We start from the raw sequence: 15,122 nt of genomic DNA, 5'->3' as shown, positions 1-15,122 counted from the left end.
CAGTCCAGTCCAGACCAGTGACAATGTGGAGATTCACAGTCCAGTCCAGTGACAGTGTGGAGAATCACAGTACTGTCCCAGTCCAGTCCAGTCCAGTCCAGTGTGGAGAATCACAGTACTGACCAGTCCAGTCCAGACCAGTGACAATGCGGAGATTCACAGTCCAGTCCAGTGACAGTGTGGAGAACCACAGTACTGTCCCAGTCCAGTCCAGCCCAGTGTGGAGAATCACAGTCCTGTCCCAGTCTAGTCCAGTGACAGTGTGGAGAATAACAGTACTGTCCAGTCCAGTCCAGTCTAGTGACAGTGTGGAGAATCACAGTACTGTCCCAGTCCAGTCCAGACCAGTGACAATGCGGAGATTCACAGTCCAGTCCAGTGACAGTGTGGAGAATCACAGTCCTGTCCCAGTCCAGTCAAGCCCAGTGTGGAGAATCACAGTACTGTCCCAGTCCAGTCCAGTCCAGTCCAGTGTGGAGAATCACAGTACTGACCAGTCCAGTCCAGACCAGAGACAATGCCAGTTTCTCTGGCCAGGCTGTGGTCACTGAGCCTGTCCTCTCTGGACAGTCAGGTCTGCCTGGGTCCAGTTTCTATGGGCAGGCTGTGGTCACTGAGCCTGTCCTCTCTGGACAGTCAGGTCTGCCTGTGTCTTCTCTGGCCAGGCTGTGGTCACTGAGCCTGTCCTCTCTGTGCAGCCAGGTCTGCCTGTGTCGCCCAGTTTCTATGGCCAGGCTGTGGTCACTGAGGCTGTACTTCGTCAGGGTCTGTTTCTTTTTGCTGTTTCTTATCTTGGTCAAATATTCAGCTAGTGTGTATTGTCTTTCTCTCCTGTCTCTCCCGTCTCTCCTGTGTCTCCCATCTCTCCTGTGTCTCCTGTGTCTCCTGTGTCTCCTCTGTCTTTTGTCTCTCCCATCTCTCCCATCTCTCCCATCTCTTCTGTGTCTCGTCTCTCCCGTCTCTCCTGTGTCTCCTGTCTCTCCTGTGTCTCCTCTGTCTTTTGTCTCTCCTGTTTCTCCCGTCTCTCTTGTCTCTCCTGTGTCTTCTGTGTCTCCTATGTCTCCTGTCTCTCTTGTCTCTCCTGTTTCTCCCGTCTCTCTTGTCTCTCCTGTGTCTCCTGTCTCTCCTGCGTCTCCTCTCTCTTGTGTCTCCTGTCTCTCCTGTGTCTCCTGTCTCTGTAAGGGGGATGTGCACAAGGCCAGTGGACAGCGCTCTACAGCAGGTGGATCTGTGCACAGAGTGAGTGCGGGGTGCTGGGGGAACTGGGGTCAGTGTCTGTGTGTTTCTGCACTCACCTGTGTGTCCTGTGCTGGTTCTTGTCTTTCTGCATGTGTGTCCTGCACTGTGTGGCCTGGGCTCACTGACCCAGAGTGGAACATATGTGAGTATGACCTCCATCACCATGCCTATATCGACCCTGTCTGTCCGCTGCTCATAGTGTTCATACTGTAGATACTGACCTGTCTGTCTGCTCTGATAGTGTTCATACTGTAGATACTGAGCCGTCTGTCTGCTCTGACAGTGTTCATACTGTAGATACTGACCCGTCTGTCTATTCTGACAGTGTTCATACTGTAGATACTGACCTGTCTGTCTGCTCTGATAGTGTTCATACTGTAGATACTGACCTGTCTGTCTGCTCTGACAGTTTTCATACTGTAGATACTGACCCGTCTGTCTATTCTGACAGTGTTCATACTGTAGATACTGACCCGTCTGTCTATTCTGACAGTGTTCATACTGTAGATACTGACCCGTCTGTCTATTCTGACAGTTTTCATACTGTAGATACTGACCTGTCTGTCTGCTCTGACAGTGTTCATACTGTAGATACTGACCCGTCTGTCTATTCTGACAGTGTTCATACTGTAGATACTGACCCGTCTGTCTATTCTGACAGTGTTCATACTGTAGATACTGACCCGTCTGTCTATTCTGACAGTTTTCATACTGTAGATACTGACCTGTCTGTCTGCTCTGACAGTGTTCATACTGTAGATACTGACCCGTCTGTCTATTCTGACAGTGTTCATACTGTAGATACTGACCCGTCTGTCTATTCTGACAGTGTTCATACTGTAGATACTGACCCGTCTGTCTGCTCTGACAGTGTTCGTACTGTAGATACTGACCCGTCTGTCTTCTCTGATAGTGTTCATACTGTAGATACTGACCCGTCTGTCTGCTCTCTATAGTGTTCATACTGTAGATACTGACCCGTCTGTCTGCTCTCTATAGTGTTCGTACTGTAGATACTGCCCTGTCTGTCTGCTCTCTATAGTGTTCGTACTGTAGATACTGACCCGTCTGTCTGCTATGGTACTGTTTATACTGTAGATACTGACCCGTCTGTCTGCTATGGTACTGTTTATACTGTAGATACTGACCTGTCTGTCTGCTCTGATAGTGTTCGTACTGTAGATACTGCCCTGTCTGTCTGCTCTGGTACTGTTCGTACTGTAGATACTGCCCTGTCTGTCTGCTCTGGTAGTGTTCGTACTGTAGAATATTGAGTATTGTTTCTCTTGCTGACACCGGTGCGGATTAATATGAGGTGTAATGTGAGGCCTGTCCTGCAGGGGGAGCTAGAGAAGCAGCTGCTACAGGCCAATCCTATACTGGAGGCCTTTGGGAATGCCAAGACTGTGAAGAACGACAACTCCTCGCGCTTTGTAAGTGTGTGTGTGTGACTGTGGGTGTGAGTGTGTGTCTATGAGTGTGTCTGTGTCTGGGTGTGTGAGAGTTTGTGTGTCTGTGAGTGTGTCTGTGTCTGGGTGAATGTGATCGTGTGTGTCTATGGGTGTGTGTTAGTGTGTTACTCTATACTAACGTACACTGTGTCTCTGGACTCAGGGCAAGTTTATTCGGATCAACTTCGATGTGGCAGGATACATTGTAGGAGCAAATATAGAGACTTGTATCCTTTACTCCACTGCTGTCCAACACAGCAGGCTACACTGACTGGACACAGCAAAGTGACCCTGACTGACTGATTGGACACTACAGCACAGAGACACTGACTGACTGACTGATTGGACACTACAGCACAGTGACCCTGACTGACTGGACGCTACAGCACAGAGACACTGACTGACTGACTGACTGGACACTACAGCACAGTGACCCTGACTGACTGACTGGACACTACAGCACAGAGACACTGACTGACTGGACACTACAGCACAGAGACACTGACTGACTGACTGGACACTACAGCACAGAGACACTGACTGACTGGACACAACAGCACAGAGACACTGACTGACTGGACACTACAGCACAGAGACCCTGACTGAATGGACACACAGAGCCCAGGAGAGAGGAGGGTCAGCAGGAGATGTCCTCAGGGATGGTTTCCATGAAGGAGAGGATGCAAAATTCTGTGTGACCCTTGACCCCAGCCGCTCAGACCTGCTGGAGAAGTCTCGGGCCGTCCGGCAGAGCCGCGAGGAGAGGACCTTCCACATCTTCTACCAGCTGCTGTCCGGCGCCCCCGAGGACATGAGGGGTACGCCCTGCGCCCCAGCACTGACCCCCCTCTCTGTCTGTCTCTCTGAGTGTCACCCTCTGTACTCCTACACTCCCTGCGCCCCCCTGTACCCCTGCACCCCTATACACCCTGCACGCCTGTACCCCCCGCGCCCCTGCACTGACCCCTCTCTTCCCTCTGCGCAGTGGGGCTCCTCCTGGCCAGCGGGGACCAGTACCGCTTCCTGTCCAGTGGGCTGCTGGCAGTGTCCGGCCAGAGTGACCCAGAGGACTTCACCCAGACTCTGGAGGCCATGAGTGTGATGGGGTTCAGCACAGGAGAGGTCCTGGGTAAGTGTGAGAGACTGGAGAGAGACTGGAGAGAGACTGGAGAGAGACTGGAGAGAGACAGGAGACGGGAGACGGGAGACGGGAGAGAGGAGAGGAGAGAGGGGAGAGGAAAGGGGAGAGGGGAGACAGGAGAGACAGGAGAGAGGAGAGACAGGAGACAGGAGAGACAGGGGAGAGGAGAGAGGAGAGAGGAGAGGGGAGACGACAGAGACAGGAGAGAGGAGAGACAGGAGACAGGGGAGAGAAGAGAGGTGAGAGAGAGGAGAGGAGAGAGACAGGAGAGAGAGGGGAGAGGAGAGAGACAGGAGAGAGAGGGGAGAGGAGAGAGGAGACAGGAGAGAGAGGGGAGAGGGGAGAGAGGAGAGAGGAGACAGGAGAGAGAGGAGAAACAGGGGGTAGGTAACACTTCTAAAACCCCTCTCTGTCTCTGTCTCTGTCTCTGTCTCTGTCTCCGTCTCCGTGTCCTGCAGCGATGTTGAGGGTCATCTCCGCTGTGCTGCAGTTCGGGAACATCGCCTTCCAGCGGGACAAGAGCTCTGACCAGGCCTCCATGCCGGATGACACAGGTACTGCCCCCCCAGGCCTCTGCCTGACCCCCTGCAGGTGGCGCCCCCTCCTGGTGACAGGGAACCTTACAGCACCCAGTGGTGACAGGGAGTGTCATCGGCGCCGGGACTCCAGCAAGGACTGCCAGACACTGACATCAACATGGTGGATTGTGATGTCACCGCACCGTCCACCCGCTGTGTGTGATGTCACTGTGCCGTCGCCAGGCTGTGTGTGATGTCACTGCGCCGTCGCCAGGCTGTGTGTGATGTCACTGCGCCGTCACTAGGCTGTGTGTGATGTCACTGAGTGGGTGGTGAGCTGCGGACGGTGACCTGTATCATCTCTCTGCCCCCAGCTGCCCAGAAGCTGTGCCACCTGCTGGGGATCAGCGTGCTGGAGTTCAGCAGAGCCATCCTGACACCCCGCATCAGGGTGGGCCGGGAGTTCGTACAGAAAGCACAGACCAAGGAGCAGGTGACTGTCTGCAGGGCTGGGGCTCCCCTCTCTCTCCCTCTCTCTCCCTCTCTCCCCCCTCTCTCTCTCCTCTCTCTCCTCTCAATTCAGTTCAATTCAAGGTGCTTTATTAGCATGACCGATGGGTACAATCAGTGTTGCCAAAGCAAATAAAAATAATGAAATTAACATGAAACAAAACACAAAATAAAAGTAAAATAAAATCTACAGACCTATTACAGACATTTACAACAGAGACATGTCATAAAATATTTACATATACTGTAAACATATGGAGCATTATTGGGAGACAGACTCACTGTTCCTCAGGCTGGGACAGGAGATCACATACTGCGCTGCCAGTTCAACTCTCTCTCTCCCAGTAGGATTGGGAGCCGTTGTGATTCTGGCAGGTGTGGGAACTCTGGGACTAGATTTCTGAATTTAGGGAAGAATGTTTCTCTAATCCCAGAGTATCTGTCACAGTGCAGTAGGAAGTGCACCTCTGTCTCTATTTCTCCCCACTGGCAGTGGGAGCACAGCCTGTCCTCTCTGGACAGTCAGGTCTGCCTGTGTCCAGTTTCTCTGGCCAGGCTGTGGTCACTGAGCCTGTCCTCTCTGGACAGTCAGGCCTGCCTGTGTCCAGTTTCTCTGGCCAGGCTGTGGTCACTGAACCTGTCCTCTCTGGACAGTCAGGTCTGCCTGCGTCCAGTTTCACTTGCCAGGCTGTGGTCACTGAGCCTGTCCTCTCTGGACAGTCAGGTCTGCCTGTGTCCAGTTTCTCTGGCCAGGCTGTGGTCACTGAGCCTGTACTTCATCAGGGTCTGTTTCTGTTTCTTATCTTGGTCAAATATTCAGCTAGTGTGTATTGTCTGTTTAGGGTTCTGTAGCATTCCAGTTTATGTTGTGTTTGTGTGATGTGTTTGTGTGTGTGTCCCAGTGTGTGAGATATTGCTGTTTGATCTGTGCTGTGATGTGGTTGAGTCTGAGTTGTGGTGCTCTAGCAGTGCTGTCCTGATGCTGGTTAGTGTCGGTGTGGCTCAGGTCAGTGAGCCTCAGGACCAGCTGGCTCAGGGGGCTCTGTTTTTCTCACTCCTCTCTCCTCTCTCCTGCTGGTCCCTCACTCCTCTCTCCTCTCTCCTGCTGGTCTCTCGCTCCTCTCTCTCCTCTCTCACTCCTCTCTCCTGTGTCTCCCGTCTCCCCCAGGCTGACTTTGCGGTGGAGGCCCTGGCGAAGGCCTGCTACGAGCGCCTGTTCCGCTGGCTGGTTCAGCGCATCAACAGGGCTCTGGACCGCAGCCGCCGGCAGGGAGCCTCCTTCATCGGCATCCTGGACATCGCTGGGTTCGAGATCTTCCAGGTGCTGAGGGTGGAGAGGGAGGAGAGAGAGGGGGGAGAGAAAGGGAGGGGAGAGAGCGGAGAAAGAGGGGGGAGAGAGAGGAGAGGGGGGAGAGGAGAGACAGAGGAGAGAGAGGGAGGGGAGAGAGGAGAGAGAGAGGGAGGAGAGAGAGAGAGGGAGGGGAGAGAGGGGAGAGAGAGGGAGGAGAGAGAGGGAGGGGAGAGAGGGGGGGAGAGGGGAGAAGAGAGAGGGGGGAGAGGGGAGAGGGGAGAGAGGGGGGAGAGAGGGAGGAGAGAGAGGAGGGGAGAGAGGGAGGGGAGAGAGGGAGGAGAGAGAGGGGGGAGAGAGGGAGGAGAGAGAGGAGGGGAGAGAGGGAGGAGAGAGAGGGGAGAGGGGAGAGAGGGGGGAGAGGAGAGAGAGAGGAGAGAGGGGAGAGAAGGGAGAGAGGTGAGAGAGTTGAGAGAGAGAGGGGGGACAGGGGACATGGGAGAGAGTTGAGAGAGGAGGGAGAGAGGAGATAGAGAGACAGGTGTAGAGAGAGGAGAGACAGATTGAGGGAGACTGAGAGATAGGAGTCGAGAGGCAGGAGATGGAGGCAGTGTGGACAACTGAGCTTCGTCACTGAGCCCTGCTGGCCTCTCTCTCTCCCCAGCTGAACTCGTTTGAGCAGCTGTGCATTAATTACACTAACGAGAAGCTGCAGCAGCTGTTCAACCACACCATGTTCGTGCTGGAGCAGGAGGAGTACCAGCGCGAGGCCATCGAGTGGAACTTCATCGACTTCGGCCTGGACCTGCAGCCCTGCATCGAGCTCATCGAGAGGCCGGTCAGTGTGCCTGACCCTCCTCCCCCTCCTCCAGAGAGGGACCGGTCAGTCTGTCTGACCCTCCTCCTCCTCCAGAGAGAGAGAGAGGGTTACTGTGTGAACAGTAACCTGGGGAAGGTATTCTGCAGTATCCTAAATACACGAATACTGGCCTTCCTTACCGAACACAATGTCCTGAGCAAGAGTCAGATTGGCTTCTTTCAGATCACCGCACATCTGATCACATTTACACCCTATACACACTGATAGACAAACACATCCACCAAAAACACAAAGGTAAAAGGTGAGAGAGAACAGGGGCTGCAGCAGAACCTGGCACTGCTGGAGCAGTACTGTCAGACCTGGGCACTGCCAGTCAATCTGGACAAGACCAGAGGTATGGTTTTCCAGAAGAAAGCCAGACCTCAGGGAAACAGGTACAAATTCACACTGAACAACAACACATTGGAGCACACATCCAGCTACACATATCTCGGTCTCACCATCAGCTCTTCTAGTTTTTACCTGGCAGTGAAGACACTGAGGGAGAAGGCACTCAGGGCTTTCTACACAATAAGAAGGAGGTTCTTCAACATCGACCCACCAACAAGAATCTGGCTCCAAATATTTGAAAGTGTAATCCAACCCATTGCCCTATACGGCAGTGAAGTGTGGGGTCCCCTCACAGACCAGGATTACACTCAATGGGACAAACACCCCACAGAAACTCAGCACATGGAGATCTGTAGAAACATCCTCCGTGTGCAGAGAAAAACACCTAACAACAGGTGCAGGGCCGAATTAGGCCAGTACCCACTATTGATAAACATACAGAAAAGAATATTAAGGTATTGGCTACACCTAAAAAACAGCGACCAAAATTCCTACCACCACAAAGCCCTGCTGAGCCTAGAGCTGAGCCCAAAACAGAGCCCCCTGAGCCAGCTGGTCCTGAGGCTTACTGACCTGAGCCACATCGACACTAACCAGGATCAGGACAGCACTGCTAGAGCACCACAACCCAGACTCAGCCACATCACAGCACAGATCAAACAGCAATATTTCACAAACTGGGACACACACACACAAACACAACATAAACTGGAATGCTACAGAACCCTAAACAGATAATACACACTGGCTGAATATTTGACCAAAATAAGAAACAACAAACAGAAACAGACCCTGACGAAGTACAGGCTCAGTGACCACAGCCTGGCCATAGAAACTGGGCGACACAGGCAGACCTGGCTGCCCAGAGAGGACAGGCTGTGCTCCCACTGCCAGCGGGGAGAAATAGAGACAGAGGTGCACTTCCTACTGCACTGTGACAGATACTCTGGGATTAGAGAAACATTCTTCCCGAAATTCAGAAATCTAATCCCAGAGTTCCCACACCTGCCAGAATCACAACGGGTCCCAATCCTACTGGGAGAGGGAGGAGGGAACTCAGTTGAACTGGCAGCCCAGTATGTGATCTCCTGTCCCAGCCTGAGGAACAGTGAGTCTGTCTCCCAATAATGCTCCAGCCGCCTACAGAATATGTCAATATTTTATAATATGTCTTTGTTGTAAATGTCTGTAATATGTCTGTTAATTTTATTTTACTTCTATTTTTTGTTTTGTTTAATGTAAATATCATTACTTTCATTTGCTTTGGCAACACTGATTGTACCCATCGGTCATGCTAATAAAGCACCTTGAATTGAATTGAATTGAGAGGGACCAGTCAGTCTGTCTGACCCTCCTCCTCCTCCAGAGAGGGACCGGTCAGTTTGTCTGACCCTCCTCCTCCTCCAGAGAGAGAGGGACCGGTCAGTCTGTCTGACCCTCCTCCAGAGAGAGAGAAGGACCGGTCAGTCTGTCTGACCCTCCTCCAGAGAGAGAGAGGGACCGGTCAGTCTGTCTGACCCTCCTCCAGAGAGAGAGAGGGACCGGTCAGTCTGTCTGACCCTCCTCCAGAGAGAGAGAGGGACCGGTCAGTCTGTCTGACCCTCCTCCTCCTCCAGAGAGAGAGAGACCGGTCAGTCTGTCTGACCCTCCTCCAGAGAGATTGAGGGACCGGTCAGTGTGTCTGACCCTCCTCCAGAGAGAGAGAGGGACCGGTCAGTCTGTCTGACCCTCCTCCAGAGAGATTGAGGGACCGGTCAGTCTGTCTGACCCTCCTCCAGAGAGAGAGAGGGACCGGTCAGTCTGTCTGACCCTCCTCCAGAGAGAGAGAGGGACCGGTCAGTCTGTCTGACCCTCCTCCTCCTCCAGAGAGAGAGAGACCGGTCAGTCTGTCTGACCCTCCTCCAGAGAGATAGAGGGACCGGTCAGTGTGTCTGACCCTCCTCCAGAGAGAGAGAGGGACCGGTCAGTCTGTCTGACCCTCCTCCAGAGAGAGAGAGGGACCGGTCAGTCTGTCTGACCCTCCTCCAGAGAGAGAGAGGGACCGGTCAGTCTGTGAGTGAACGATGCTCTCGAACCTGCACCCCTCAGGCGAACCCACCGGGTGTCCTGGCTCTGCTGGACGAGGAGTGCTGGTTTCCCAGGGCGACTGACCGCTCCTTTGTGGAGAAGCTGACCGCGGAGCAGGGAGGTCACCCCAAGTTCCAGCGGCCCCGCCAGCTGAGAGACGAGGCCGACTTCTCCATCCTGCACTACGCTGGCAAGGTCTGTGTCTGTCCGTGCCTGTCTGCGTGTGTCTGTGTGTCTGTCTGTGTGTCTGTCTGTGTGCCTGTCTGTGCCTGTCTGTGCCTGTGTCTGTCTGTGCCTGTGTCTGTCTGTGTCCGTCCGTCTGTGTCCGTCCGTCTGTGTCCGTCCGTCTGTGTCCGTCTGTGTCCGTCCGTCTGTGTGTCCGTCTGTGTGTCCGTCTGTGTGTCCGTCTGTGCCTGTCTGTCTGTGCCTGTCTGTCTGTGTCTGTCTGTCTGTGTCTCAGTGTTCTAAAACCAAGTCTGTGTGTGTGTCTCTCAGTTTTCTACAAGCCAGTCTGTGTGTGTGTGTGTGTGTGTCTCTCAGTTTTCTACAAGCCAGTCTGTGTGTGTCTCTCAGGTGGACTACAAGGCAGACGAGTGGCTGGTGAAGAACATGGACCCCCTTAATGACAACGTGGCCTCTCTGCTGCACCAGTCCTCTGACCCCTTCGTGTCCGAGCTGTGGAGAGAAGGTGAGAGAGAGGAGAGAGAGCCTGTCTCTTTAATAATAATAATACAGTGTGTGACCTCCTGTCCCAGCCTGAGGAACAGACAGTGAGCCTGTCTCTCAATAATAATAATACAGTGTGTGATCTCCTGTCCCAGCCTGAGGAACAGACAGTGAGCCTGTCTCTCAATAATAATAATACAGTGTGTGACCTCCTGTCCCAGCCTGAGGAACAGACAGTGAGCCTGTCTCTCAATAATAATAATACAGTGTGTGATCTCCCGTCCCAGCCTGAGGAACAGACAGTGAGCCTGTCTCTCAATAATGATAATACAGTGTGTGATCTCCTGTCCCAGCCTGAGGAACAGACAGTGAGCCTGTCTCTCAATAATAATAATACAGTGTGTGATCTCCTGTCCCAGCCTGAGGATCAGACAGTGAGCCTGTCTCTCAATAATAATAATACAGTGTGTGACCTCCTGTCCCAGCCTGAGGAACAGACAGTGAGCCTGTCTCTCAATAATAATAATACAGTGTGTGATCTCCCGTCCCAGCCTGAGGAACAGACAGTGAGCCTGTCTCTCAATAATGATAATACAGTGTGTGATCTCCTGTCCCAGCCTGAGGAACAGACAGTGAGCCTGTCTCTCAATAATAATACAGTGTATGATCTCCTGTCCCAGCCTGAGGAACAGACAGTGAGCCTGTCTCTCAATAATAATAATACAGTGTGTGATCTCCTGTCCCAGCCCGAGGAACAGACAATTAGCCTGTCTCTCAATGATATTAATACAGTGTGTGATTTCCTGTCCCAGCCTGGGGAACAGACAGTGAGCCTGTCTCTCAATAATAATAATACAGTGTGTAATCTCCTGTCCCAGCCTGAGGAACAGACAGTGAGTCTGTCTCTCAATGATAATAATACAGTGTGTGAGCTCCTGTCCCAGACTGAGGAACAGACAGTGAATCTGTCTCTCAATAATAATAATACAGTGTGTGATCTCCCGTCCCAGCCTAAGGAACAGACAGTGAGCCTGTCTCTCAATAATAATAATACAGTGTGTGATCTCCTGTCCCAGCCTGAGGAACAGACAGTGAGCCTGTCTCTCAATAATAATAATACAGTGTGTGATCTCCTGTCCCAGCCTGAGGAATAGACAGTGAGCCTGTCTCTCAATAATAATACAGTGTGTGATCTCCTGTCCCAGCCTGAGGAACAGACAGTGAGCCTGTCTCTCAATAATAATAATACAGTGTGTGATCTCCTGTCCCAGCCTGAGGAACAGACAGTGAGCCTGTCTCTCAATAATAATAATACAGTGTGTGATCTCCTGTCCCAGCCTGAGGACAGTGAGCCTGTCTCTCAATAATTATAATAATACAGTGTGTGACCTCCTGTCCCAGCCTGAGGAACAGACAATGAGCCTGTCTCTCAATGATAATAATACAGTGTGTGAGCTGTCCCAGCCTGTGGAACAGACAGTGAGCCTGTCTCTCAGTAATAGTAATACATTGTGTGATCTCCTGTCCCAGTCTGAGGAACAGTGACACTGTCTCTCAGTAATGCTCCATCTGTCTGTGTGTAAATGTCTATGATGTGTCTGTATTGTAGATGTTGTGTTAATTGTGTGTATCTTGAGCAACACTGGTCTATTCACTGGTCCAGCCAGTATTGAACTGAGTGGAGTGAGAGGAGAGTGAGAGGGGCAGCAGGAGAGCAGAGCTGAGCGAACTGAGGAAGAGTGAGGAAGAGGGACTCTTCAGCCTGAAGCACTTGCACACCCTCTGCACCTAGGGCAGTGTAGTCAGACCCCAGCATGACTGACCGGCTAAGATTCCTGTCTCTGCCCGTGTACTAACACCTGCCCCCTCTCTCTCTCCCCCCTTTCTCTCGCTGTGCCCTCCTCTCTCCCAGACATTCAGTCGCTCCCTCGGGTCTATTTTTTCGACTCCTACGCCGCGCTGCAGCCCAATGGCTCTGACAGTAGGTGTCTCTCTCCTTCCTGTTAGGTGTTAATGTTGGGGTTCTCAGTCTGTATCAGCCCTTTCTGCCCATTAATCTGAAAATCTCTTCCTCGTGTGTGGAGTTTGTCAAGCTCCTAGCTCTGTAGTAAACCTCTAACATGGACACACATGCTGACAATCTGATTAACACACATTGTTAATTATAGGACTGTGACGATCAGTGAATGATGTTGCAGCAGGTGATGTCACAGTGAATGATGTCAGACTGGGCAATGTCACAGTGAATGATGTCACACTGGGTGATGGGACAGTGAATGATGTCATACTGGGTGATGTCATAGTGGGTGCATCACATTGGGTGATGTCATAGTCGGTGCATCACGCTGGGTGATGTCACAGTGAATGCTGTCACACTGGGCGATGTCACAGTGAATGATATCACACTGGGTGATGGGACAGTGAATTATGTCACACTGGGTGATGTCATAGTGGATGCATCACGCTGGGTGATGTCACAGTGAATGATGTCACACTGGGTGATGTCACAGTGAATTATGTCACACTGGGTGATGGGACAGTGAATGATGTCACACTGGGTGATGTTATAGTGGGTGTATCACGCTGGGTGATGTTATAGTGGGTGCATCACGCTGGGTGATGTTATAGTGGGTGCATCACGCTGGGTGATGTCATAGTGGATGCATCACGCTGGGTGATGTCACAGTGAATGCTGTCACACTTGGCGATGTCACCGTGAATGCTGTCACACTGGGTGATGGGACAGTGAATGATGTCACACTAGGTGACGTCACAGTGGATGCATCACGCTGGGTGATGTCACAGTGAATGATGTCACACTGGGTGATGGGACAGTGAAAGATGTCACACCGGGTGATGTTGCAGTGAATGCTGTCACACTGGGTGATGTTACAGTGAATGGTGTCACTCTGGGTGATGGGACAGTGAATGATGTCACACTGGGTGATGTCACAGTGGATGCATCACGCTGGGTGATGTCACAGTGAATGATGTCACTCTGGGTGATGGGACAGTGAATGATAGCACACTGGGTGATGTCACAGTGAATGATGTCACTCTGGGTGATGGGACAGTGAATGATGTCATAGTGGATGCATCACGCTGGGTGATGTCACAGTGAATGCCGTCACACTTGGTGATGTCACAGTGGATGCATCACGCTGGGTGATGTCACAGCCTGACTGCCTGTCTCTCTCCCTCCCTGCTCCTCTCTGCCCCCAGTGGAGAGAATAGTGGGCCTGGAGCAGGTGGCGTCCGGGGGCCTGGGGGACGTGGCGTTCGGCGCAGGGCTGAAGACCAAGCGAGGCATGTTCCGCACCGTGGGCCAGCTCTACAAGGACTCGCTGAGCCGCCTGATGGCCACGCTGAGGAACACCAACCCCAACTTCGTCCGCTGCCTCATCCCCAACCACGAGAAGAGAGTGAGGGGGCCGGGTGGGCCGGGTGGGGCGGGGGGTGAGGGGTGAGACACTCCCAGCGCTCACAGAGCTGCCCTTCCTCTCTCCCAGGCCGGGAAGCTGGAGCCCCACCTGGTTTTGGACCAGCTGCGCTGCAACGGCGTCCTGGAGGGGATCCGGATCTGCCGGCAGGGCTTCCCGAACCGCATCCCCTTCCAGGAGTTCCGGCAGAGGTACCGGCCGCCCACGCACCACCTGCTGGCTGGCTGGCGGCCTGCGGCCTGAATCATCGCCCTGTCCTGTCTGTGTCCTTCCCAGGTACGAGATCCTGACTCCCAACGCGATCCCGCGCACATTCATGGATGGGAAACAGGCCTGCGAGCTCATGGTGAGTGTGTGCAGCCCCGCCCTCACCCTGTAGCCACACCCTCTCTCTCCCTGCAGCCCCGCCCTCACTCTGTAACCCCACCCCCTCTCTCCCTGCAGCCCCGCCTTCACCCTGTAACCCCACCCTCTCTCTCCATGCAGCCCCGCCCCCTCCCTGTAGCCCCGCCCTCTCCATGTAACACCACCCTCTCTCTCCCTGCAGCCCTGTACTCTCCCTGTAGCCCCGCCTTCTCTCTCCCTGTAGCCCCACCCTCTCCCTGTAGCCACACCCTCTCTCTCACCTTGGGGGCTGGGGTACTGGGGGGCTGGGGTGCTGTGGGACTGGGAGCACCCTGCAGTGCTGACCCCCTCTACTCCCTCTCCCTGTCCGGCAGATCCAGGCTCTGGAACTGGATCGGAACCTCTTCCGGGTCGGGCAGAGCAAGGTGTTCTTCCGGGCTGGAGTGCTGGGCCACCTGGAGGAGGAGAGAGACCTGAAGATCACCGACACCATCATCCGCTTCCAGAGTGCTGCCCGGGGCTACCTGGCCCGCAGGTGGGGTACTGGGGTACAGGGGTATTGGTGGACTGGGGTACAGGGGGACTGGGAGACTATGGTACTGGGGTACTGGGGGTCTGATGGCCACGCTGAGGAACACCAACCCCAACTGGGGGGACTGGGGAGACTGGGAGACTCTGGTTCTGGGGTACTGGGGTGCTGGGGGATCTGGGGGACTGAGAGACTATGGTACTGGGGCACTGGGGGTCTGGGAGTCTGGGGGGACTGGGGGGACTGGGGAGACTGGGAGACTGGGAGACTATGGTACTGGGGCACTGAGGTACTGGGGTGCTGGGGGACTGGGAGACTATGGCACTGGGGTACTGGGGTGCTGGCAGGTCTGTGCTCTTCAGAGCCTCTCTCTCTCAGGCTCTACGTCAAGAAGCAGCAGCAGCTCAGTGCCGCCAGGGTGATGCAGAGGAACTGCGCCGCCTACCTCAAGCTGAAGAACTGGCAGTGGTGGAGACTGTTCACCAAGGTAATGGTGGAGACTGCGGGGGGGTGCAGCACGTGGTCGCCACGGAGACGGCTGCCCCGTTGACACTGCCCGTCTCCCAGGTCAAGCCGCTGCTGCAGGTGACAAGGCAGGACGAGGAGATCCAGGCGAGAGAGGAGGAGCTGCTCAAGGCCAGGGGGAGCCAGGCCAGGCTGGAGCAGGAATTCTCCGAGCTGCAGAGGAAACACCAGCAGGTACTGAGCCCCACAGTCT

At 53.7% G+C, this 15,122-nt stretch overlaps 1 protein-coding gene and 1 long non-coding RNA gene across 13 annotated transcripts in view; one reads left to right on the top strand and one right to left on the bottom strand.

Annotated features, from left to right (window-relative positions):
* The window catches only part of myh14 (myosin, heavy chain 14, non-muscle), a 46,252-nt gene that overhangs the window by 11,625 nt on the left and 19,505 nt on the right, over positions 1-15,122 (top strand). For 8 of the 12 annotated variants that reach the window (XR_015930397.1, XR_015930398.1, XM_088619989.1 and 5 more), the window contains 18 exons: positions 1,183-1,239; positions 2,580-2,672; positions 2,854-2,917; positions 3,410-3,508; positions 3,676-3,819; positions 4,290-4,385; positions 4,724-4,842; positions 6,028-6,180; positions 6,812-6,985; positions 9,446-9,619; positions 9,998-10,112; positions 12,003-12,071; positions 13,313-13,512; positions 13,600-13,721; positions 13,807-13,876; positions 14,250-14,410; positions 14,783-14,891; positions 14,972-15,103. Coding sequence is in view for 10 of the 12 variants with exons in the window: in XM_088619989.1 (XP_088476115.1) it covers positions 1,183-1,239; positions 2,580-2,672; positions 2,854-2,917; positions 3,410-3,508; positions 3,676-3,819; positions 4,290-4,385; positions 4,724-4,842; positions 6,028-6,180; positions 6,812-6,985; positions 9,446-9,619; positions 9,998-10,112; positions 12,003-12,071; positions 13,313-13,512; positions 13,600-13,721; positions 13,807-13,876; positions 14,250-14,410; positions 14,783-14,891; positions 14,972-15,103 (2,151 nt within the window). In the remaining 2 variants the exon portion in view is untranslated. Of the gene's footprint in view, positions 1-1,182; positions 1,240-1,369; positions 1,382-2,579; positions 2,673-2,853; positions 2,918-3,409; positions 3,509-3,675; positions 3,820-4,289; positions 4,386-4,723; positions 4,843-6,027; positions 6,181-6,811; positions 6,986-9,445; positions 9,620-9,997; positions 10,113-12,002; positions 12,072-13,312; positions 13,513-13,599; positions 13,722-13,806; positions 13,877-14,249; positions 14,411-14,782; positions 14,892-14,971; positions 15,104-15,122 lie in introns of all 12 variants that reach the window. The other 4 variants (XM_088619990.1, XM_088619991.1, XM_088619992.1 and 1 more) reach the window with 4 other exon arrangements.
* On the bottom strand, positions 902-3,742 carry LOC148640463 (uncharacterized). The gene is made up of 2 exons (XR_015930399.1): positions 3,655-3,742; positions 902-1,175 (listed from the first exon to the last, which is right to left on the bottom strand). It is a non-coding gene; the product is annotated as an uncharacterized LOC148640463 (long non-coding RNA).

This window comes from Lepisosteus platostomus, chromosome 25, assembly GCF_059453375.1.
Source record: "Lepisosteus platostomus isolate fLepPlt1 chromosome 25, fLepPlt1.hap1, whole genome shotgun sequence".
Taxonomy (NCBI): domain Eukaryota; kingdom Metazoa; phylum Chordata; class Actinopteri; order Semionotiformes; family Lepisosteidae; genus Lepisosteus; species Lepisosteus platostomus.
The sequence above is the reverse complement of the archived record's forward strand: the minus strand, read 5'-3'. Positions and strand labels throughout refer to the sequence as shown.